Source organism: Somniosus microcephalus, chromosome 6 (assembly GCF_052327205.1).
Source record: "Somniosus microcephalus isolate GS21.2 chromosome 6, FLI_Smic_1.0, whole genome shotgun sequence".
Lineage (NCBI taxonomy): Eukaryota > Metazoa > Chordata > Chondrichthyes > Squaliformes > Somniosidae > Somniosus > Somniosus microcephalus.
This window is the reverse complement of record NC_140992.1, coordinates 31104447-31131085: the sequence shown is the minus strand read 5'-3', so window position 1 is coordinate 31131085 and position 26639 is coordinate 31104447. Positions and strand designations below refer to the sequence as shown.

General features: G+C 45.6%; 1 protein-coding gene across 1 annotated transcript in view; it reads left to right on the top strand.

Moving 5' to 3' along the window:
* LOC147115572 (transmembrane protein 255B) overlaps positions 1–26639 on the top strand; it is a gene marked incomplete at its 5' end in the record, with an annotated part of 67257 nt that overhangs the window by 19409 nt on the left and 21209 nt on the right. Inside the window, 2 exons of the mRNA XM_085989604.1 lie at positions 20931–21020; positions 22425–22505. Of these exons, the coding sequence (XP_085845730.1) occupies positions 20931–21020; positions 22425–22505 (171 nt within the window). The remainder of the gene's footprint in view (positions 1–20930; positions 21021–22424; positions 22506–26639) is intronic.

The following is a 26639-nucleotide window of genomic DNA, read 5'->3' as shown; positions in this document are numbered from 1 at the left end:
CGGAGCAGGCTTGAGGGGCCGAATGGCCTACTCCTGCTCCTATCTTCTATGTTTCTATGTTTCTATCTGCAAACTTACCATATTCCCAACACCACTGCCCAGGTCATTAATAAAGACAGTGGACAGTTGCAGTCCTAGGACCGATCCTTGGGGAACACCAGTAGTAATATGCCTCCAGGCTGAACCACATCCGTTAACTGCAGCTTTTTGGCTGTGGGATTGGAGCCAATCCAGCATTTCAAATTCCTGCTGATACCACAAGTTTCTATCTTGTGAAGTAACCCAGTGGGAGGAACCTCATCAAAGGCTTTCTGAAAGTCTAGGTCAACCATGTCTACCGGATTTCCCTTATCCACTACTTACAGTGTGCTCACTAATAATGCATTGCTGATATGCCTTGGTACAGTGAGCTCATTAATAATCTATTCCAAACATCCGCTTGATAGAGCAAGCTCACTAATAATGTGCTGTAGCTATGTAATTGGTATAATCTTCCATCTTCAGTTGATATCATTGACTAAACATTGTCCCGCATAAAGTCTTGCTTGTCTATAACCCCTGTTCTCACTGACCCAAATAGGCTTCCTATTCTACAATACTTCAAATTTAGAATCCTTATCCTTGAATCCCTTCATAGCCTAACCCAACCTAACTTTACAATTTCCTGCGGTCTTACATAGCCCCCCTGTCTCCCCCACCACAAGTTGCCCATTCCTCTGACTCAGGCCTTTTGCACATCCCGCCTCCCTTTGCCCCACTATTGGTGGCAGAGCTTTCCGCCTCAGAGTCCTATTCTGTGCAATTGCCTCCCTAAAGCTCTCTGCTTTTCCATCTTTCTTTCCTCCTTTAAAAACCATCTCAAAACCCATAACTTTGATCTAGTTTCCAGCCTTAGGGTGCGATTTTCCCCAGATACTTTAGGCGCTAAAGAGTCTACGAGGTGGCCAAGATGTGGTCTTGAGTTACAATGGCTGGTTAGCCCTCCTTTAGCACAAGATGCCATTTGGTAAAGGAGTTGAAGCGTGCGCCAAGAATGGCTGCCCCGAGGATCATTAAGGCTCAGATGACCAATTAAAATGGCTCCCATCACTCATTGAAGAGGCTGCACGCCATTTTGCTGGCTAGCACTGCAATTACCGACCTCCTAACAGCGACCAGATGAACAGGAGTAAAGAAGTCGTTAGTGAGGATTGCGAGCGCTACTCACAGCCATACTCAGCTTTCACTGTTGACTTGCTACTGGAGATCGACTGGCTGCACTACGTTTGAAGAGGAGTTTTGAAACACATCGGAAGACTTTCTGGGACACTTTGTCAAGACTTCACCAACACTTTATCAACAATTATTTTGCAAATTCTCTAAGGACTTCACCTAAACAGAGTGAGTGCTGTGCTACTCCACCTTATTGGAGACCTTATCGGAGTCACCAGCAGAAAGGGAGTGCTAGGTCATGAGGATCTTGTTAGGGGTCCCCTTGGTCTGAAGGAGGAATGGGAGAAGGAGATGAGGCCAGGCAGAGCACCAACAACCGCTGGAGGAGAGAGGGAGAGGAGGGTTGCAGATTGGTGCTGACTTGCTCCTGCTCCACAATCTAACAATCATGAGAGACCAGCCGTTACCACCAGCAATTGTGCCAGAGGGTCAAGCTCAGGAGCCACAAGAGGAGGAGGAGAAGGAGATTGAAGAGGAGGAGGAGGAAGACGAGGTGGACCAGGGGGAGCACCAGAGGGTTCCAGGTAAATGGCCCACACCTGGGAGGGATGCTCGCCGCCATCTGATTGAAGACTGCTTTTGAGAGATGTCCTCCACCATCAGACTGCAGAGCACTATTACCTCATGCCTTACCTTCCACGACAGAGGATCCATAAAGAAGTCCACCATCTGCACTCAATCCTTTCAACCCCTTTGCCATGAACAACACAATAAAAAAAGACCACCAATTCCAGCATTGCTCAATTACCATAATCGCTCTTTATCTAGAGCAACCAAAAACAATGATAACTTGACATAACCAACAGCACTTACAAATATTAAACCATTCGCCCTGGTGCTTACCCTTAGTGGCTATCCTATAAGTGCTCTTGCCTACTCTGGTTCTTCTATGAAGTGCAACCCGAGTGGCAGCAGCACACGAGGTGGATGGCTGCTGAGATTCGGAAGAGGGCAGTTCAGATATCCTCCTGGGATGCCCTCGAGAGGCTGTGGGCTGTGAGGGCCCTGCCTGCGATTGCACCATCTCAGCAGGGGCTTGAGCAGTCTGGGCTGCCTGGCTGACAGGCAACTGGAAGGGCAATGGTGGAGTGCCAGGGGAGGAAGCAGGAATGCTGCCAGCCGGAGAGAGGCCAGTAAGTTCCTGCTCCATGATTCCCACGCCACTACCTTGGGGTGTTATTTCAGCCTGCACAGTGATCTACTGGAGGACAGATCTATGGCCAGCTGAGACACTCTGCAAACCCCTTTCAACCGACGAGCCCAAAGCCACCATGGCAGCTGCCTGAGCTTCCATTGCAGCACTTTGTCATTCCATGGAAGCTGCCATGACTGCAGTGGAAGCTGCAACCTCAGCCATCAGATGCTGCTTGATGTTGGGCTCCACAGATTGCTGGATAGAATTGACCAGCCTCCCCACACTGGAGAGGATGGGTTCCAGGCTCTGCGCCAAGCCACGCAGGCGGACTCTTCCATCCCCCTAGCCACGAACTGTAAGCTTTCAGGCAGCTCTCCATTGCACCAAGCATTTGGTTTGTCAGACCCATCAGCCGTCTTCTGAAGCTTGGCCCTGCAAGGTCCTCATCTGACTCCTCTACAGCTGAACTACAACGTCCTTGTTCCCCCCCCCCCCACCGCAAGGTGGCACCTGTGGTGTCCCTTCCACCTTGCATGGCTGCTGCCCACTAGTGCACTGTGCATGCCACTGTGAGGAGCCGTGTTCTACCCTAGCCTCTGAGTTACGCATGGTGCCGGTCTCTGAACTAGTGCGACAGTGGTAGCAATTGATGCAGTGCCATCTGCCTCGGTTTTCGCCTCCACCTTCTCCTCTTCCTCCGGTGGGGGGGTGGGGGGGGAGGGGGTGCGAGGTGGCTCTTCTTCCTCTTCCAGTTCCTCCGGGGTGGAGGGTGGGGGGAGCGAGATGGATCTTGCTCCTGGGAGCCTGCAATGTTGAAGCTAGAAGGGTTAGGGTGCAGTGCATGTGGCCACTATAGGAGGATGTGTGTGATGAGACCATATGGAGCTTGTGAGTGAGGATAGGTTTGGGGGATTAGGGATCAGGAATAGTTGTGGCTATGTAAGGAAGCTGGAGTGGCCACATACCTCTTGGCAAGATGTCCCCTGCTCTTCCTGTGGCCACGGCATCTGCCACTCCCCACCCGATCACTGCTAGCACTGCCTCCTCAAGGGGGTCTTTTCCCTCCCCCGGTCAGGTACTGCTGCTGCCTGTTATGTGCTATATTGTCCTAGAAGAGAAAGGGTGGTGATTGTGAATGAGTGTATTGGCAGATGTGCGTGTGATGCCTCACATGGTTAAGAGCTGTGAGATGTGTCTGAGGTGTGTTTAGTGCCTGTGAAGGATGCAGTAGTGTGGGGTGCATGAATGTTAGTGCGTAGTTAGATGGTGGATGAGATTGTGATGCTGGTGGTGGTGTAGTTATTGAGAAGTGTATTTGTGACATGGGATCTTTCCTTGACCATTTGCGTCAAGTCATTACATTTTTCGCGGCACTGGACCTATGTCCTGGGGGCAAGGCTCCTGGCTGTGACCTCCTCAGCGATCTCCTCCCTCATTTGCCACATTATTTGCCTCTGAGGTCCCCTTCCCCCTGTGGGTACACAACATCCCTCCTCTGTACCTCCTCCATCAGGATCTCCAGTGCCGCATCCGAGAACCTTTGAGCCCTCTCCCTCGGTCCCTGAGCCATGCTGATACGTGCCGTTATCTGTCAGGCAGCACACTCCACACCTTCAGTGGAATTGGGTGCATGGAGGCTACAGATACCGCTCCACAAAAAATGCTCCTTTTGAACAGGTGTGTCTTATTAGCACAGCACTCACTTAGTGCCTGTTTTCACTCTTTCCCCAAAATAACCCCCTCAATATTTCATTTTCTTGGCTACTCTCATTCTTTATCTGTGAACTGCCGTGAGACATTTTTTGTCATTTATGACATTTTTTATAAACTGAAGGTGCTATATAAATACAGATTGTTGTTGGCGTTGCAAACACAATCTATACCCAGCTTGCATTGGTAACTCTTTTGCATTATTGTTTTTTGTTTGTAGTTATTATGACTGCAATTTATGAATTACACCTACGCACTGGCACTGAATTTCCTTTCGAGTCATGCCGAATTACTGCCCCTTTTTTCTTTAGCTTTGATGGTTTTTACAAAGTACACCAATCGCATTTATCAACATGCATGGCCGCAGAGGAGGTCCCCCATTGGTAGCACGTACCTGGAATTTTTCCGCATTGAATGTTCATTTGATTCAGAAGGAAAGGATTCTTTACTGTCTTTTGGTGCCAAAATGAGGAGGAGTAGGGCTTATTGTGAGTAACAAAGGCAGTAGCCAATCAGGGCATTTACAGAGAAAACAACAACAACAACAACTTGCATTTATACAGCGCCTTTAATGTCGTAAAACGTCCCAAGGCACTTCGCAGGAGCGTGAGCAAACAAAGTTTGACACCGAGCGACCTAAAGAGATATTAGGACAGGCGAAAGTGGCAGGTTTTAATTAGCATCGTAAAGGAGGAGAGAGAGGAAGATAGGGAGAGAGGTTCAGGGAGGGAATTCCAAAGCTCAGAGTCTTGGCAGCTGAAGGCACGACTGGCAATGGTGGAACGTTGAAAATCGGGGATACGCAAGAGGTCAGAATTGGAAGAGCGCAGAGATCTCTGAGGGTTGTAGGATTGTAGGCTACAGAGATAGGGAGGGTGATTAGCCAGCAAAGCCAAATCCAATAAATCAAGCTCCAGTCAAGTGCTACAAATTGAAACCAAAGTAAAATACTGCGGATGCTGGAAATCTAAAATAAAAACAGATGATGCTGGAAACACTCAGCAGGTCAGGTAACATCTGTGTAGCGAGAAAAAGAGTTAATGTTTCAGCTCGATGATGTTTCGTCAGAGCATTAAACTGATGAAAGATGAGAACTGAGTTCTGGTGAGAGGCCATCGACCTGAAGTGTTAACTCTGATTCTCCACAGATGCTGCCTGACCCGCTAAGTGTTTCCACCATTTTCTGTTTTTACTACAAATTGAGGCTCATCACAGGCATTTCCAGGAAAAGATGTCTCAGGAATTACTAGCAATGTACAAGCAGCTTTAAGTGTGAGAATCAGCATTTTATTCAGAACTGTTTTTATGCGTTACTTATTACAAATGTTGCTTTTGCCTGTAAAATTCTCAGCTGATGAAAATTCCAACATAGCAGCTCAAATCAAGTGTACAACATTTTTGGAATGATTTGATTGGCTCAACTTCTCCTTTGCTTTATACATAGATTTCTTCCCTGCTCATTCTTGGTTAGTTGCTTTGATATGGGCTTATTACTTACCCATTAGTAAATCTCTAGTTACTTTGCTTACTATTGATTCCTACATTCTCTCTCACCCCAGTTCTGATTTTTTTTGTTGCTATTTTATGAATAAAAATCTGAGCCAGTAAAACGTGTGATGCGAAAATGTAATTCCGAAGTGGAACACAGGAAGCGTGATGCTGAAAGACAGGAAATGTGCACAGTTATGCCATTTAAAAAAATAATAATATTGTCATGGATATGTAATGGCATTGCTCACAGCAGGTCAGATGGTATGCTGTTGTATGAGGACCATGTCACACTATGTAATGCAGAATGTATTATTCTGCTGCAGAGGGGTTTGAAGGTCAGAAAGCAACCATGGAGTGAGATCAGCCATTGGGTGATTAGCTCGGCAGGCTGCAAATCAAAACTTGGACTCCTTGTATGTAGAAGCTTAAATGTAGACTGAAATATCAGTTATTGAACTAGGGTTGTTGTCATATGTATTAGATTGTGGTGAATCTCTGACAGTGAAGAAATATCGTGCCGTTTCACAATATCAACGGACGTCCCAAAAGACTTCACAATTAATTACTTTGAAGTGCAGTCACTGTTGCTATGTATATGTGCACAGCTATTGTTTCATAGATTCCATAGTTTCCATAGCAGGATTCCACAAACAGCAGATTACATTAGTGTCCAATTAATCTGCTTGGTAATATTGGTTGGAAAACAAATGTTTGCCAAGATACCAGGAGAATGCCTCCTGAGATTTTTAACATTTGCCTGAACAAGCAGGTAAGGCTTTGGTTCAACATCTCCTTTGAGGGCTGACACCTTTCCACAATGTAGCATTGCCTCAGTACTACACTGAATTCTCAGCCTAGTTCATATACTCATATCTTTGAAGTGAAATTTGAATTGTAACCTTTTGCCATAGAGGCAATGCTCCTACTCATTGCTGATTCTAGTGCCATTGCTCCAAATCTTTCCGCGACAACATGGTTAAAGTCATGACACATCTGTTTTTGTTACAGTTATGTCAAGCTGCAGCGAGTTGTTACACCACCTAATATACAAAGTAAAACCAAATCAGAAAAATTAAGATTAGAAAATGAGATTAGAAAATTAGAAAAGCAACACTATTGCTATCATGCTCAGGTGCTCAGGCAATCAGTTTGTATAGTCAAGTCAGACTTATTAGCATAGGATGTGGAAAGATTACTGTTACATAGTAAACAAAATATTTTGAACATGATTACATATCTGGAATTCTTTTACCCACCAATTAGAGAAAGTTACTACGAGTGACTTTGGCTCTTCGCATTTATAAAAGGAATGCATTCTTTAAGCACTTGCGACTTTTTTAAACACCTCTAAAGGAGCTATTCTTTATTAAAAACCCAACTGACAAATCTTTTGCTGCTTTACAGAAACACACAGGACAATAACGTAAGTGACTTTGAAATGCATCATTGGGTCAGTTGTGCATAATGGCACCATGATGAAAATGTTGCACAGACCTGGCTCACATTCCTCCCCAGACAAGATAAAAAATTTCCCAGACACTTTTTCACAAGACAAATGGCCCAGAAATTCGGGTCGGAGGCTTCCCACGGGTGTAAGCCCCCAACCTGCACTTACCTTGCGTGCCGGCCGTTGAGCTGTGGGCACCCGTGGAATTCCGATCCTGGGCCTGCTCCAACAGGTCCAGCATCTCGTGAAGTGGTGCGCCGATAACAACCTGGCCCTTAACACCAAGAAAACAAAAGAAATCATTGTGGACTTCAGGAAGTCCAAAGGCGGAAGCCACACCCCCATCCACATCAATGGGGCTGTGGTGGAAAGGGTGGACAGCTTTAAGTTCCTCTGAGTCCACATCACGGAAGACCTCTCCTGGTCCCTCAACACCTCCTCTCTGGTGAAGAAGGCCCAGCAGCGCCTATATTTCTTAAGGAGGCTGAAGGGATGTAATCTGTCACCCCTGATCCTCTCTAACTTTTACCGCTGCACTATAGAGAGCATCCTGACAAACTGTATCACAGTATGGTATGGCAGCTGTAGCTACTATGACCGGAAAGCCCTGCAGCGGGTAGTCAAAACTGCCCAACGCATTACCGGCACCCGGCTACCGACCATAGAGCACATATACCAGAAACGCTGTCTACGGAGGTCACGGTCCATCATCAAAGACCCTACCCACCCCAGCCACAGTCTGTTCGCCCTCCTACCATCTGGGAGACGCTACAGATGCATTCGCACCCGTACGACCAGATTTAGGAACAGCTTCTTTCCCAGGGCTGTCATCCTACTGAACTCCACAAATAAACTCTAAAGCCTGCACATCTGCCAATGCACTTTATTATGGTCATATTTATGTTAATATACTACAAGCCAAATGTATGTTGAATGTTTAAATGTCTTAATCCAAATGTACACTCTCGGGAGCCGCAAGCCTACATTTCGTTGTACTGCACTTGTGCACTAACAATGACAATAAAAGTTGATTTGATTTGATTTGATTTGAACTGCTGGTGCGCAGTGCTTGCAAATCCCAGGGGCGCAGTTAGTTCGATGCCAATCGTAGCAGGGAATGCCCATTCATAAGTTTGACAGGAAGACTGTCAAAACTTATAAATACTACTGGCCCCAAAACATCACTAAATCTTCAAATAAATTTTTTTTTAAATCACATTTTTTAAATAAGCTATAAATTACATGAAATAACTTAACAATAATTTAAATTTTTGAAAAAAATAATTTTATTTTCTAACGGGGCTAAAAATAAACTTACCTTGCTTTAAATTATTTAACAATAATAAACCTGTGGAAAAAATGTTTTAATTTTAATTAATTCACCACTTACCTTGTAAAAAGCAGGCCTTACGCCTGCTTTTTAAATGTCTAACTTCTGGAGACTTACCCTCCCGGGAAAACCTGTAAAAAAAACGTAAGTTCGATGCGCACGCGCTGCCTCTCCCGCGCACGCGTTCGAACTCTGAACCCCTTCTTTCAGGGGAACGGAAGTGCCGGTTTCCCGCGCATGCGCAGTGCGTGCAGGGAACCGGCACTTCCATTGGGCCTACGGGTGAGTACCCCTTGCGTACTCACCCGTGGAGACCCGAACTTCTGGGCCATTGCCTGTTTAAATCCAACATCATGATGTAGTGATAGTGGAATACTTGGAATCAATCCAGTTTCCCCAAGCAGAACTTTGTTCTTAATTCAGTTCTAATTTTATAAATGGGAAATTATAAAGCAAAGCTGCTCTTACTGAATGTTTAATTTATTATTAATTGGAGGGGGGAGGGTGTAATCCAAATTTTTAACAAACAACAGAATTCAAAAAGATGAATGTAGTGAGGAGTTTTCTGCAGTATTGCAACTGGAAAACTAGGGTGCATGATTATCAGTTAAGGACGCAATGAGCTAAATGTACCTGGAGGAATAGCTTTATTCCATTCACAATGAAGTTTGTCGAACAGGCTGTCACCCATTCACTGAATGCCAGCTCAGTTATAGCAGCTAAATGAGAGGTGCTCCTCAGTGATTGTTGTTCTGTTACATTTCTGAGACAGTTTAGAGGAGGCTTTGCTCTGCATTTTTTTCATGCAGCAATAAAAAATTGAATGCTCGATGCTGAAACTGGATTCAAAAATGACGAGAGCACAACCAAGCTTGGAGCGGGTGAATGCGCTCTTAAATATTTCCTTGAACATCTGGCTTCATTCTTCATCTGTTGGTTTTAATGAATACCACAAAGTAGTGCCACGTTGCACAAGATGCAACAGCGAGCAGTATTTTTGTCAACTTTCTTAGGTTTGTGCTGTAATGTCTTTATACTACTACAACAACAACTTGCAGTTATACAGGCCGTTTAAAGTGGAAAAAAGTGTCCTAAGACAATTCACAGAGGAGAAAAAGATTCGGCGAAGAATTTTGCAGGAAGGTTAGAAAAAGTGACCAAATGATTGATGCGCTTTGAGAAGCCTTTTAGAGGTGGATAAATAGGTAGAGCAACTTGGGAAGGGAATTATAAAGAATAGGGCTGAGGTAGCTGAAGACTCTGTCACTAAATGTGGAGTAGTGGGCTGGAGGGAGGAAGGAAAGGGGATGCACAGGAGGTCAGAGTCAGAGGACAGGAGAATGCTGAAGGGCGTTGTTTAGCAAGTTAACGGTAGCAGTAGTGTCATGACAAATGGAGGACCAGAGGATGGGGACCTGGGAGTTAGGGAGTGAATTGATGAGAGATCTGGGGGGCAGGTTATTTTCCAGTGGCGAAGGGTAAAGGGTTAATCTAGGTAGGGAGATGAGTAAGTGGTTGGAGATGATCGTAACAGGGAATGAGGCCTTGGAGATGGTGAGGCCACATGAGATGGTGAGGTTGAGGAGGCGTTTATAGATATGGCTGGAGAAGTTGAGGTTAAGGGAGGACAGGAGGGCAGAGAAGCCAGAAAAGAAGAAGGAAGGGGAATTAAGATGGAGGTTGAAGTCACTGCGCAATCATGGTACATAGTGTGAGGAAAGAGAGAAGGAAGATCTTGGTCAGGAAGTTGTCCGGGCACTTCAGAGGCTGGTAATCAACAAAGAGTTAAATAAAAGGTGGGGGTGGTGCTTGAATAAGGAAAAGATGTATGAAGAGTATGAGGAGAGTCCACGGTGGGACATAGTGGTGAGAGCCACACACTTTCTGCTACAGTTTCAGCAAGGAACAATTGTGAAGTTAGCAAGGATAACTAAGACATTGATGTCGCAAATGTAGTTGGCATGTTCATCCATAATGATGCTTGGGCATCAAGTGCCACCTACAGTCATAGTATGAAAGCCTTTTGTACATATTGCTAGCAACTGCATGGATAGATAGATATGTGGGTGCAGCCTGTGGACTTGAAGGCCTAGAAATTGGACAAGGACCGAAAATGGGCGCAGGGATCATGATGTGTGATTAACATGCGCCTGTTCCTTCTGATGCAGGCAGCGCGCAAACTTTCATAACGTCAGCTGTTAAAAAAATACTTTGTGGCTTGATGCCCCGGTGAAGAGGTGCTGAGAAGCTGATTTAATGAGGTTTCCTTCTGGGAAAAGTTGCTGTAAGTTGAGAAATTAATTTAGAGGCCACACACTTGCTCTGGCAGAATCTGAATAGTGCCATAGGAGTTCATTAGCGTTGGTCGGACTCCAAACCTTCTTTTAATTTAACACACTTGTTCAAAAATTATTTTCTTGTCCTCCACAAACAGTAATGTTCCAACGAATTAAGAAAACTAACGTAATGTCTGTAAATTCTGAGGGGTTAGATCTAGTGTGCTTGCGTTACGATTGACTGCCGTTTATTTTGGTACTGCCAACAAATTATTGATCTAGCACTTGCAGTTTAATCTTCATCAGTCGCTCCGCTCTGAATTGTGGTAAGGAGTTGAGGGCAACATTTCATAAAATCTTTTGGAGAATCGAATCATGATTTTCATTGAAGTATTTAATTTTCGGAGAAACTGAATATGAAGACACACAAAAAAATGCCAGCTCAAAAAAGGGGGGGGGGGAAATCTGACATACATCTAACAGCAGGAAACAATGCAGAATGCACCAAAAATAAGCACTCAACAAAAAGCAAAATGTCTTGAGGAACAGTGAAATTCAGTTTAACCTATAAACTTAATAACCTCGCAACTCTACCTGTGGTATAGATGTACAGGAAACTCTTTTTTATCTGGCACCGACAGGACCTGCGTGGTGCCGGTTGGTCAAAAAGTCCGGATTACAGAGAGGTATAGTAAAAGGTACGAGAGCCCCGTACACGGCCACAGATCCAGGCGTCCCTGTTGCATGGAATCTTTCATGCATTTCCTTTACACCCCAAACCTTGAGGTTGAAATGTACAATTAATAGCTATAAATACAGAGCTGGAGATTAAGAGAGGATCCATAATGTTGAGCATTATAAGAAAGGATCCTTTGATACGATTCAAGAAATATGCTCGGTTTTATTTTCTTATTATGCACATTCATTCTAGTAACAAAATAAAAAAATACAGCTTAAGGGAGGCTGTTTTGAGGGAGTCTAGGCTGCAAGTCATTCTTTATTCTATTCATGTATAGACACGCTCGCTAGCTCTGAACTTGTTTGTGAATTTTCTACCATACACTTATATTTGGGTCTTTAGTGTTAACGATTCTATTTGGACACTCTCTTCCAAAACACATAGCCTGGAATTTCCACGGGGGTTCTCCTGATCTCCTGCCGTAACTTCGGCAGAAGATTGGTGGAAACTCTGGTGAAACGACGTACGGTGAAACTGCCTATCCTTCTGTCAAAGTAACGGCGGGAGATCAGGAAAACCTCCGTGGAAATTCTACCCCATAGCGTCTCCATGGAATTCAGATATGGTATTTCTTTTTCCCTCTTCTATTTATTTTTTAAATATTAGTGACTTCTTGACTTATTCTCTGAAGCTATAATTTGGGCTTCATTCAAACTTGTTTTGGGACTTAAAGGAGGTTTATACTCTCTCTTTCTCTCTTTTTGTCTCTCTTTGCCTTTCTCTCTCTTGTCCTCTATTGGAAAGTCTTATCTCTCTGTCCCCCTTAATATCTTGAAAACTTCAATCAAGTCACCCCTTAATATTCTAAATTCCAGGGAATACAACCCGAGGTGGACTGTGGTGGGATTTCCGCCGTTGGGGTCCTAGGGGAATGGTTCCCAGCATAAGGTAGGTGGTGAAGTGGTGGTCTGGAGGGAATCACGACAGGGGCGGGGGATGGAGACCTGGGGCAGGGGAGCACTCCTGCACATCTTGGCCCACAAGGAAACCATGATGACATTAAAATGACTCACATTCCTGTGCCTCTTGTAGCCCCACTCCCAGTTGCCGTGATCGGGAGTTAATATCACATTGAGCTCCTAATTGCGACATACGACCCTGACTTTTATTTATCAATGAGGCCACTACCTGCCTGAGGTGGGTGCCCCAAAAATCCAGCAGTGTGGCGGAGCCACCAAGAGACACCGGGCAATCAGTAATCATTCCTTTAATTACCATGTAGTGCAGCTGTGGACTGCACCTTTAAGCTGTATGTCGTTTCTTGCATTTTCGCGTGAGGACGTCATGACGCCGATCACGTGACCCCCAGTTGGCGCGGAGAGCGTGATGACATCATGACGTCAGTTTCCAGTATTTAGTAGCAGTCTTAGAGAGGCTGTGGTTCTGCACAGACCTGTTTACATCTGCTCCTGTAGTTTTACCAGTTGAGTTGTTTGTTTATTAAACTTGGTTATTTTGTTTCACTGCGTCGAACTTCATTATTCGGATAGGAACTTCCGTTCCTACAGCAGTTAAAATAGCAACAGGTGGGATGGTGCTAGGAATGGAGAGTGTTAAATTCGGGCAACCTTTTCTTTGAAATTCATTTGAATTTGATTTCTTTGAAGTCTCATGTTGAAATAATGTTTGCCAGTGTCTATAGCATAGCTATTTGTGATTTATGAGCCCACATGCTGATAGAAATGTAGATGTTTGCAAATGTCTGCACAGACGTACATTCCTGTACTTGCATAATTGAAAACACGTCAGATTCCATACGTATGCTGATGACATACAGCTCTACCTCACAACCACCTCTCTCGATGCCTCCACTGTCTCTAATTTGTCAAACTGTTTGTCCGACATCTGGTACTGGATGAGCAGAAATTTCCTCCTACTAGTTATTGGGAAGACCGAAGCCATCGTCTTTGGTCCCCACCACAAACCCTGTTCCCTAGCCACCGAATCCACCCCTCTCCCTGGCAACTGTGTGAGGCTAAACCAGACTGTTCACAACCTTGATGTCATGTTGGACCCCGAGACCCCAGGGTTGGCGGGGGTGGGGTAAGAGGGTAAGAGGAGGGGAGCTGGCTGTTTCAGCTGAAGAGTTACATTATTAAAAATTCTGGAAATTTCTCTGGAGCTGTTTCCCTAATTGCAGTCAATCACATGAAGCCCCACGTCGATATTTGAGTACATCTTCGTCACGTTTTCACCTGGCACCAACAAAGATGGAACCAGCAGCATATCTGACGATGGACCCCATCTGGCCAGTCCCACCTTTTTGAGTGGCATCAGGACAGAATTATCCCGCTCAACGATGAATGCTGTTGCATGAGAGTAAGAGGCCCACGTGGCCACATGAGTAAATTGGATTAGGCCTTGAACCTGCGGGGTTCCTGCCACTCTGTAAAAGTGCTGGGCCCTCTCCTGCTGCTAGTACAGTTTCTTAGAGCATGTGATAAATTTGTTTGCCCGCTTAAATAATTCCTCATAACCTGCTGGATGCAACAGTGCACTCCATAGTGACCTCTCTCCCTGTGACACTTTCAAAGGATCCAGTAATGTAAAAATTTCAGGCAGTAGTAACTTTTACCACCACAGACTTAGCAATGCCAGTCCTAGTGATGGTTTGTAGGCCTTTCTGTCAGAGCCGATGCAGTTTTGTTACAGCTTCTCTGGTGAGCCTCAATCTCCTGAGACACAGCTGCTTTGACATTTGCAGAAAACCGTGTCTGAGCCTGTACACACATGTCCTGGGAAAGGCTCCACCCTCTGTCCTTCAGATGAGATGTTAAACCGAGGCCCCGTCTGCTCTCTCAGGTGGATGTAAAAAAAATCCCATGGCACTATATCGAAGAAGAGCAGGGGGGTTCCCCCTGGTGTCCTGGGCCAATATTTATCCCTCAACAAACATCACTAAAACAGATTATCTGGTCATTATCAAATTGCTCTTTGTGGGAGCTTGCTGTGCGCAAACTGGCTGCCGTGTTTCCTACTTTACAGCAGGGACTACGCTCCAAAAGTCCCGAGGTCATGAAAGGCGCTATATAAATGCAAGTCTTTTGTTCTTCCTGCAGGTGCTCCCTACCTGTCGGTTCCTCCTTATCCTCCATACTACAGAGAGGCCAGTGGAATCTGTAGGAATTATGTATGACTTTCACACCTCCCATGTTGGGCGTTAGGGTGGGGTTCATGGACCTGAATCTGCCTTAACAGAAACACAGATACACTATTATAGTGTCCGTGTATCAATAACACACGGACTGCAGGAGAACGGTAATAACAGGTATTTACTGAACAGAGGGTATGCTGGAACTGAAAGTACAGAAGTCTGCTACGGCTTTATATAGAGGTGTGGTCACTGCCGGTACTGCAGCAGTTCTCCCTTAAAGGTACATACACAACAATTCCTCCCCTTTTAGATAAACAGTACATAACATTCATTTAACAAGTAAATAATAACTAATTACAATTACAATTTTCTTGTACTATATACATCAGCTGAAAGTAATCATTTATAAATTCAGTCTTTGAGGGGGCTTCCTGATCCTGTCTGGATAGCGCCTTTCTCGAGTATCCTGTTCTTGCGGCGGAGTCGATTCTGGCTCATTGTCATTGGTTGGTTCATCAGCTTCCAATACCACTGATTCTGAGGTAGACGCAATCTGTACTTTGGGTTCATCACCAGGTGCGCCTGCTCGTGGTATGGGTTTGACTTGTTCCTGTGACTCTAGAATCTGGTCAGCATGGCATCTCACGATGCTCTCTCCAACGTCCACTGTGTACATTAGTGGTCCCTGCCGTGTGCATATCGTTCCTGGCTGCCATTTTTCTGTTCGGTAGTCGCGGGCCAAGACTGGTTGCCCTATCTTGAAGCTCCTGGTTGGCTTTTCATTGATGTGCTGGAATTGCTTATCCTCAACATCTCGTCTTATGTTTGGTTTGAGCAAGTCCAGGTGACATCTTAACCCGCGGTTAAAGAACATCATGGCTGGAGTTTGGTTGGTGACTGCATGTGTCGCATTTCGGTAAGCAAACAAGAAATTATCCACCTTGTGTTGCAGTGGTATGTTGTCGTTATACATCGCCTTTATTGCTTTTTTAAAGGTTTGAACAAACCTCTCAGCCAATCCATTTGTGGCTGGATGATATGGGGCGGATGTGTAATGCTTTACCCCATTATTCCTCAAAAACCTCCGGAAATCCTCGGACACAAACTGTGGTCCATTGTCGGAGCAAATCTGTTCTGGCAAGCCATTCCTGGCGAAGATGGTCTGTAGGACTGCAATAGTTTTCTCCGTGGTGGTGGAGGACATTTTGATGACCTCTGGCCATTTCGAATGTGCATCCACGGCGATTAATAACATTGAGTCCATAAATGGACCAGCAAAATCAATGTGTACCCGTTGCCATGGAGATGAGGGCCACTCCCATGGGCGTAGCGGGGCCTGTGGTGGAGCGTTTTGGACTTTCTGGCATCCTGTGCATCTCTTGGTCATTTCTTCGATTTCTTTATCGATTCCCGGCCACCACACAAACGCCCTGGCTAGGCTCTTCATTTTCACCCCTCCCAGATGACCCTCATGAAGCTCATTGAGCACTCTTTCTCTCAACTTGGGTGGAATTACCACTCGGGATCCACACATCAAGGTCCCCCGGCACACTGACAGCTGTTCTCTCCTTGGCGAGAATGCTGGCAACAGTGAGTCGCCATGTGCTGGCCATCCCTTCACCGTTAAATCATAGACCCGAGGGAGTGTCGGGTCATTTCTGGTTTCCTTTTCTATACTTGAGTTTGTAACAGGTAGACATTCGACTATGGTTGAATGGAATATCTCAACAGGGTCCACTGCAGGTGCTTCCTCCACCGTAGGCAGTGGCAGGCGCGACAGTCCATCAGCGTTTCCATGCTGTTTCATGCCCTTTCATGTCGTATTGATGTGCCCCTAGAAAAAGGGACCATCTTTGCAGCCGTTGCGCCGTCATCACCGGAACGCCCTTCTTTGGGTTAAAGATGGAGACAAGAGGCTGGTGATCAGTCAGTAAGGTGAATTTCTGCCCATGCAGATAGTGATTGAACTTCTTCACCCCCCACACTAGGCTGCGGGCCTCCCTGTCAACCTGGGTGTAGTTACGCTCGGCTGAAGTTAACGAGCGTGACGCAAAGGCTATTGGCCTCTCTGAACCGTCAAGGAATTTGTGCGACAGCACCTCTCCAATGCCGTAGGGAGATGCATCACATGCCAACCGAATCGGTAGTGATGGATTGTAGTGGGCCAATACTTCTTTTGAGGTGATTAGGCATTTACATTTCTGAAAGGCACGCTTACACTCATCACACCATTTCCATGCTACTCCAGTTTGCAGCAGGGCGTTCAGCGGGTGCAGAATTGTAGACAAGTTTGGCAAGAACTTATGGTAGTAGTTCACCAGCCCGAGGAACGACCTCAGTTGTGAAACATTTTCCGGTGCTGGAGCCTTGACTACTGCCTCAATCTTGTCTGGGGACTTATGTAACCCCTCTTCATCAATCACGTGACCACAATACGAGATTTGTTTCCTGAAAAACTCGCATTTGGGGCGGTTGGCTCGTAGCCCATATTCTTGTAATCTAGTGAGCACCTGCTCCAGGTTGGCAAGGTGTTCACTGTCATTTCCGCCCGTAACCAGGATGTCGTCCAAATAACACTGGGTCCCCGGGATCCCCTGCAGGACTTGTTCCATCGCCCTCTGCCAAATAGCCGGAGCTGATGCTACTCCGAATACCAGTCGGTTGTACTGGTAAAGACCTTTGTGGGTGTTTATCGTGAGGTATTTCCTAGATGCTTCTTCTACCTCCCTTTGTAGATACGCTTGGGCCAGAACAATTTTCGTAAAGTGTTTCCCTCCAGATAGTGAGGCGAAAATATCTTCTATCCGTGGAAGTGGATATTGTACTGTGTGAAGGACTGGGTTCACAGTTACCTTAAAGTCCCCACAGATGCGAACCTTCTTCAGTTCCCCAGGCCTGCTGCTCAATGACTTCTTCATTACAGGAACGATGGGTGTGGCCCACTCGCTCCAGTCCACCTTGGACAGCACACCCGAACGCTCCAGACTCTCCAGCTGTGCTTCGACGGCTGGGCGGATCGCAAACGGTACCGGTCTGGCCTTAAAAATTTTGGGGTTTGCGTTATCTTCATTTTTTATCGTTGCCGTTACGCCTTTTAGAGTCCCCAGTCCTTGCTGGAACACCTCTTTCGCGTCAGTTAGAATTTTTGACAGTCGTCCAGGTGTGACGTCGTCATCCTTTTTGTCAGCCACAGTTAGCACCTGAATGGAATGCCAATCCAATTGTATTTTTCGGATCCATTCACGTCCCAATAATGGTGGTCCTCCATCTTGTAGTATATATAGATACAGTTCCTGTGTTTCCTTGCCGTTGTATTTAACGGGCACCCTTATTTTTCCTCTGGGGTAGACCTTTTGCCCCGTATATGTCTTCAAGACAATGGAAGTATCCTTCAAGGGAATGTGTGAGAATAGCCGCTCGTAGTCTCGTCGATTCATGACTGTTAGGGCTGATCCTGTGTCCAATTCCATCTTTACTTGGGACCCTGCTATCATGAGGGTGACCCAAATGGTTCGGTGATCCTCCTTTGCGATCACGTTGTGTAACTTTAGACAACTTAGTCTCCTGCTCCCGGAGTCATTATCACTCTTCTGATCTTCCGAACTACTGTCCGTCATCTTTTGTACTTGTACTTTTCCTTAGTAGTTCTTTTAGTGTTGGTTTTCTTTCCTGACCTGCAGACTCGTGCTATGTGTCCCACTTTTCCACATTGCCTGCATACTTTGTCCTTAAACCAGCAATCCTTCTGGTCATGAGTTGTTCTGCTGCAGCGATAGCACTTTTCTGCTCCATATGCCATTTCATTAGCGCTATATTCTTGCGGTTTCTGTTGTATTTCCGCAGCTCCCCGTGCTGCTGCTTCGTATGATACTGCAACGCTGAAAGCCTTTTCTAGCGTAAGGTCCTTTTCCGAAAGTAGTCGTTTCTGGGTTCCTTCACTCTGGAGCCCGCAGACAAACTTATCCCTTAAGGTATCTGCCAGTCCTGCTCCGAACTGGCAGTGTTTCGATAACTTGCGTAGTTCCGTAAGATAGTCAGCATTTCTCTTGTCTTTGTGCTGGTTTCTTTTATGGAACTTGAATCTTTCTGCTATCAGCAGCGGTGTAGGGTTTAGATGTTCCTATAAGATATTGACAATCTCATCAAAACTTTTCTCCATTGGTTTAGCTGGGGTAATTAAATTCCGCAATAGGCCATACGTTCTCACGCCCATCAGATTCAATAATACCGACGCCTTCTTTTCATCGGCCACCTCATTTGCCTTGCAATACACTTCAATTCTTTCCACATACGTGGTCCAGTCTTCTATTTCGTTGTCGAAAGCAATGATGCTGCCACTCTTCGGCATCTTGGGTGGTTTAAAATGGCGCCTCCCGCGCTTTTCCTTCTTCCCCAATGGATTAAAATGGCGCCTCCCGCGCTTTTCCTTCTTCCCCAATGGATTAAAATGGCGCCTCCCGCGCTTTTCCTTCTTCCCCCTGCTGCCAATGCTGCTCTTAGTGTTCTAACTCGTAATGGCGGCGCCCCGCGGCTTCCTGCGCGACTCTCTTCTGTTAATTAATTTTTCTTTGACGCTGTCCACTGCGCGTCTCTTTTCCTTCCCCTTTTTTTTCTTAACACTGCCCGACTCTTGAGCACCGGCCGCGCCCTGTGCGCTCCACCCTCTCTTTTTCTTCCCGACGACGCTGCTCGGCCCCTTTGCAGAGCCGCTCGATCGAGCTCTAGCCCGCCGCAGTCTGGGAAAGGTCAGCGCACTACCTGCTACCAGCCCGATTTGCTGGGACACCTTGACTGGAGAACCAAGCCCAGCTCTCTACAGCTTCCCCTGCGATTCTCTGAACTCCGATGGATCGCTGGGCGGTTGCCCACGGTCGATGCCCGTTGCTCTGGCTTCGACCTCCAAGAAGCTTCTTTTCAGGGATGGATCCCCGTGAGGTGATGCAGTACTGCAGGTGAGTTTGAACCTGCTCGTCGCCACTATAGTGTCCGCGTATCAATAACACACGGACTGCAGGAGAACGGTAATAACAGGTATTTACTGAACAGAGGGTATGCTGGAACTGAAAGTACAGAAGTCTGCTACCGCTTTATATACAGGTGTGGTCACTGCCGGTACTGCAGCAGTTCTCCCTTAAAGGTACATACACAACAACTATCCCTCACAGAGATCTTTTATTTAACCATTAAGACACAGATTAAATAAGAAATACAGCTTAACCTGTCCTGGAGTCTTCAAGTGCCCGGTAGCCAAACCGACAATCACTTGAAGTCTGTTGAATCTTTAGATGTCTTCTTTCCGTTAGATCAGGACATGTTTGTCCTAGCCGACTGCAGTAAAGGAGCTAGTTATTATTAAGTTGTTATATTCTTTGGGCGTGAAATTCGGCACCTTAGCACTGGCCGTTAAGGCCGGTTTTGGCAAGAAAATGGCAGCCGCCTCACTTCTGCCCACTTCCGGCCCGTTCCACGGCGGCCGCCATTTTGGGCATGTCGGCAGCGTGGCCGTTGCCTGCGTCACTAGAAAAATGGTAATGAGGCAGATCGTGATGTCAATCAGTGTGCAACGCTGATTTGACGCACAACTTGCCTTTTTCAACATCACCGCTCCATTCAATGCTCTCTCCAAATTCAATTTAATGTTGCCTGCCAATCTTTCCTTGTAACCTCTCTGCCTCCTGTAGTAACTTTCTCAATTTCGTCCTGTACTTTCCATCCCCATCTCTTCCTGCATTTTACTATCCGTTTGTGTATTAATGGATGAAAGGGAAGGGGGTGTGCCCCTGACTGATCTTGGTGCCTCGGGCTCGATTTCTTTGGGGCCAGGAGCAGAAGCAACTGCTGGTTAGGCCACTCAGAGTCAAGTACCAAATGGCAGAGCAATGCTGAGCTTCCAACCCCATATGCTTTCTGTCACAAAGACTGCCTACATCCTCCTTCACCTCGATAACATCACCAGTTTCTGCCTTAACCTCAGCCCATCTGTTGCTGAAATTCTCATTGATACCTTTGTCACCTCCGGACTTGACCATTCCAATGTTCTCCTGGCCAGCCTGTCATCCTCCATCCTCCGTACACTTCAGCTCATCCAATACTCTACTGCCTGTATCCTATCCCACACCAATTTCCACTCACCAATCACCCGTACCCTCACTGTCCTACATTGGCTCCTGGCTGTCCAAAGCCTCAAATTAAAAAAATCTCATTCTCATGTATAAATCCCTTCGTAGTCTCACCCCTCCCTATTTCTGTAAACTCCTGCAACCGTATATTTTTTGATTACAACTCTGTGAACCACTTTGGAAAGTTTTCTACATTAAATGCACTATATAAATGCAAGTTGTTGTTGTTAAAAAAACCTGAATCATAGCGGTCTTCATTGTTTAATGTTTAAACATTTATTTGTATAAAGAAACCTGCAGTGCCTCTTGAGTTTAAAATGAAAATGACTAAAGTGTCCACTTATTAATCTGCCTTTGTTTCTTCCTCCCCACCACAGTTGGTCGCAGCCATCACTTTCCTCAGTTTTGGAGTAATAGGAGCATTCTTCTGTGTGGTTGTGGATGGCGTCTTCACAGCTATGAACATTGTGAGTCATATTTTTCTTTCAATTTAGGAAGAATTAACAGACACATTGGTCCTCAAGAAGCAGGATAGATTTGTTACCCTATCCCAGCACCCACCACCAATAAAACAGCCTTATCCGGAAACATGCAGTATTACTACTGATCTTTGAATGAGACATTGGGCAGGATTTTCATTGGGCCGTGGAGGCAGGATTGGAGGCGTGTGGGGGGTTAAAATCCCGAAATCGGGGGCGGGGGGGCACGAACCCAACCCGCACCCAACCCACCTCCATGCCAGTTTCAAAGGAGGCGGGTACCCGACCCACACTGGGACCCGCCTCCCTGAGGCGGGAAGGGGATTAGTGCCAATTAACTGCCTGTTAACAGGTAGTTAATGGGCAGTTTTTAGCCTAATCCCTATTTTTAATGTTGAAGTGTGGGATTCCCGACCGCTCCAAACCACGCCAAGTTAGAGGAGGCGGACCGTCGGGATGAAGGGCTTGGAGGGGTCGAGATGTCCGGTGTTCAGGTGAGTGATGGGTGCATGAGTGCAAAGGTAAGTGTGTTTGGTGTGTGTAAAGTGTTTAAAGAAGTTTTACATACCTTTACTTACCTTTACAGCTTTCCTTCCTTCAGGTCTCGGGAGTCCCTCATCTCACCGGCACAGAAAGCAGAATGGCTGCGAGCTGTCAAAAATTGCAGCATTCAGCTTTCTGTTCCGGGGAGATCTCTAAATCATCCTGAGAGGAAGGGATTAACTTAGAATACAGATTGTCAGTGTTTGACAGCTTCAAATAGCTGTGAAACGCTGATATTTCATCTGTCAAAAGGTCTTGACAGATGAAATATCAATCTGTAACGTTACCTGTTGCCGGGTGGCCCTTAATTGGCCTGCCGAGCCTGCTGTGCGGGCTCAACAAGGTCAATCAAGTCAAAATCGCGTGGATTGGCTAGAACTCGATGGAGGCGGGACTACAACCCCGAACGTTGTAGTCCCGCCTCCTACCCGACTCCTCAATGAAAACCCAACCCATTAAATCTAGGCTTTGTCTGCCCCTTCCAGTGTTTCAGATGGATATGAATGATCCCATGGGACTTTTCAAAAAGAGCAGGGTGCTCTCCAGTGACCTGGACAGTAATTTAAACGGAGGTCAGAAGCAGGGGATGTTAGTTGGGATAGAAGCAGCAGGTTTTAGAGTAGGGTGGTACAAGGTCATGAAGGGATTTTGAAATAAATACGCTGGGAGATGGGGGGAGTATCAAATAGAGGTGGGTGACAAGAACAGTGGTAGTGAATGGGAATAATTCTTTAAAAATAATCTTTAAATAAAACTCTCTTAAATAAGAAGTTAGTTTGGACTGTTTCTGAAATTTATTGAATGATGACATTTATTGAAGATTTTTTTCCCATCTTTTTCTACTCCTAGGATCTAAGACCACTGCATGTAGCGAGATGCCAATATTACACCAGCGGACAGAACTATATTTATGAGAATTATCTGGCTACTGTAAGTAGAAGAAATCTTTGGCGACTGAATGGTTTAAATGATCGAATATTGTTTGGAACTGAAATTTTGACAGAAAAATTAGTCACCGTTTTCTAATATTGTAGGTTGATTTAAAGGCATGCATCTGAACATTGATATATGGAATGGAGAAGAGACATCTGTTCCTGGCTGCCCCCCCCCCCACGTTCTATCCTATGTAAACTTGAGGTCAGCCAAAACTCTGCTGCCCATGTCCTAACTCACACCAAGTCCCGTTCACCCATCACCCCTGTGCTCGCTGAACTACATTGGCTCCCGGTTAAGCAATGCCTCGATTTCAAAATTCTCATCCTTGTTTTCAAATCCCTCCATGGCCTCGCCTCTCCCTATCTCTGTAATCTCCTCCAGCCCCACAACCCCCTGAGATATCTGCGCTCCTCTAATTCTGCCCTCTTGAACATCCCTGATTATAATCGCTCAACCATTGGTGGCCGTGCCTTCAGCAACAAGGCCCAAAGCTCTGGAATTCCTTCCCTAAACTTCTCCGCCTCTCTACCTCTCTTTCCTCCTTTAAGACACATCTTAAAACCTACCTGTTTGACCAAGCCTCTGGTCATCTGCCCTAATTTCACCTTATGTGGCTCAGTGTCAAATTTTTGTCTTATAACACTCCTGTGAAGCGCCTTGGGACTATGTTAAAATAAAATAATATAAAATAAAATAATAATTCAGAGTCATGATAATTTCAAATCAGAATACTTACGGTGGTAATTTCTAAGCTGTGAAAATGCAACAATTTTAACAATAATTCCAATTATAATGAATCCGGTTTTGATAAATCTCCTTTTTTAATTAATTCTGTTTTTGATGAAATATCTCAAATTAAATTTTATTCCAGCAAAACATTGCTGTTTCCTCTGCCCCCAAGTCTTATCCCTCCTCTTCTGAAGGTACTGACTCACGCTGACATATATGGGTGTAGTATTGTACACTATGAGTGCTGCCCTTCAGACTGTTGAGCAGGGATTTTGAATGAAACATGTTTGGGTTCCAGGAAATCTCCAAAGGACCAACAAATTATTGGCCACCAGAACATGTTCTTTACAGGTTAACAACTCATAAATGTTTAAATCGAACCCAGCGGTGGGGCTCTACTGTCTAGCACTAAGGTGGTACCTGAGCATCCTGTCACTGACCCTATGTGCCACATGACGTAATAAAACTCACTACACACTTGGTTTGAGCAGAAAGCAAGGCTTTAATCAACTTGTTTCAGAACATGGAGGTCTAGTTGTACTTCACTAGTTCCTTGTCTTTACAAAATGTCCCTGGAAAGCTGGGGCCGACGCCCGAGTATTTATACTCCTTGGACAGCGCCACCAGCTGGCCATCCAGCATTATTTCATAAGTAGTTTCTTGATGATGAGATTTCTAACACCACTTTTGGACCACTTAGCCTTCAATTACTAAAATAGAACAGTTCCACTCTACTCTGATATCACACAACCATTTCTCTTTCCTATTTTCTTCACGAATCTCTTTTTTAATTTGTTTTCAGACACGGTTTAACCTATGGACAACAAAAGAGATTATATAAAAATGTTATTGACCTATATTTGAAAAGTTGCAATTGTTCTTTTGGACCTGGATAAAAACTAATCCTCAAGGGCAGCACATCCTTGATATTTCTTGCCTTTGCAGGCTGGATGTCACCATGGGACTAATGCTTCAAGAATAGCTTGATCATTGGCTGCCCAATTGCTCAGTGAGTTTATGTGGCTGACTGATACGGAGCTGGCAGCCAGCAACTATATTTCCCGTAGGTTTGGCACACAGGACACTTGACATAAAGAAAGACCACTTTAAATGGGTGACCAGGGTTTCTGGGCAGCAGTAAACATCCTGTGGGTGGCGAAGGGGATCTTGGAGAGGACACAAATATAAAACCAAGTAGACATTAGCCATTTCTTAACTGTTTTTCTTTGTTTTCCACATGGGACTTAGCTTCTCATGGGTTTGTTCAGCAAAGAGACTGCTGTGCTGCACCATCTTATGCTGCTATCATGCAGCGTAAGCCATGCCCCTGAAGCTTGGCTCCACCACCTTGCCAGCACATTGCAGTGCTGATCCATCCAGTGCTGTGGAGTGGCACAGAGAGCAAGCCTCCTGGCAACCACCTCATGTCTCCACTTCAGCAGTGGGGTTCTGGGCTGCTCTGTCAATGCTTGCAGATTCATGCCAGTACCTGGGTTTAGTTGCCAGTCTCTTTTGAGGCCGCTGCCCTTTCACCTTTGGCAACTTCTCAAGGCACAGATGAATTAGCTCATGATATTGATTTAGGTTAAGGCCGTCATCTAATTATAAGAATCAAATTAGTTACATGTTCTTAATTGAACAATTACAGCACAACCACCAGTACTGCACTGGGGTGTCAGCCTAGATTTTGTGCTCAAGTCCCTGGAGTGGGGATTGAACATACAACCTTCTGACTCAGAAGCGAGGGTGCTACCATTGAGCCACAGCTGACACTATGTAGAGCTCTCTTACGGTCTAATTCACGCTCCGTTATCCTTGTTTCACCAACTGTGATTAATGTCATCTCTTTTTTTTTACAAAAGTTGAAATGCAAAATCCTGTGTGATAACACAAGTCTGCAAAAGAGTTTCTCAGGGCCGTTTGTGTAGCTTTGCCACTTGGATTGATACAGAACATTGATGCGCAACTGCAGCCACTCTTGTGTTTCGAGCATAAAAACATAGGTCCCATTTAAGTGTGGGCAATCTTTGACGTTCCTAACTTGTTGGACTGGATTTTGCCAATGGGGAGCTTTTTTGACAGATGAATTGTCATTGTTTGACAGCTCTGTGAAGCTGTCAAATACTGACATTCTCTGTAGTTTGATGAGATCTTGAATTCAAGACTCATCAAACCTCTTTATTTAGCAGAAATTAGATGGTTGCTGCATTGGAGAATGCAACGGCCATCTGTCATCTCTGCCGCGGAGGTGCGAGACTCTCCACGTAACCAACTCTTGAAGCCTGCAGGAAGAAACAAAGGTAAGTAAACTTTTACTAACACTTTCCACTTACCTCACATACTCACCGCTCCACACTTGCACCCATCACTTACCTCCACAGCACACCTTTGCACCCCTCTGACCTGTGCAGACCCACTGCTTGCCTCGGTGACCCTGGCGGGGTTTGGAGCCTTCGGGAAGCCCGCACTTGTGTGGGCAAAATGGGAATAATCCTCTTATCTGCCTGTTAACTACCTGTTAACAGGCAGATAAGTGGCACTAATCACCTTCCCGTCTCCAAGGAGACGGGACCTGGCGTGGGTCGGCTACCCGCCTCCTGGCAAGATGGCATGGAGGCGGGTTGGGGGCGGGTTGGGCACCTGCCCCAGATTCTGCCATTTTCCAGGCAGTCCCGCCTCCATACCCGCCTCCCCAGGGCTGGCAAGATCGCGCCCGTCATGTCTGATCAAGAACCATGCGTCTGGTCAGAACATGAATATCTTTTGGCTGCTCAGAACCTACTAACAAGGGAAATTTTCACTGCAAGCTGTCAAATAGGGTGACAATAACTTCATTCTTGAGACCATTGGAGTTAATTTTCCATATAGAGAATCTTGTGCTTTGTGTTCCTTTCAGGCTACCAGCAAAAGGCTGCTTAGATGCAGACCAAGTGGTTATAAGAAGATGGATGATTTAGATTGAAGTGAGAATCAACTTTTAGAACAGTAAGCAAGATGGGTGAGGCCACCAACAAATGTGAAGAAGAGCACATAGTGGTCCATTTTGCAGGCCAAAAGTTCCTCTGCAGTGTTCAAATAATGCACTCCAACATCAGAATAGCACTCAGCATTGTACCAGTGGGATAACTCTACTTCAAGCACCAGCCTTCCTAATGCCTTCTCCGAGGGAAGTGTTGAACTTGTGCCTAATTATGGTTAGTTTTGTGCTGGTAACTCAAACACATTGAAAACTAGGTTAAGATTGGGAAAAGTCTTTTCATTAGGCCATCAGACAGAAGAGACTTTCAACCAATCAATTGGTGTTGAAAGAGTATAAGGGGAAGGGGTGTGGGTTGTGAGGGATACAAGGAAATGGTTGAAGAGGAAGGAATAACGAAGATTATGCAGGGAGAAACATGG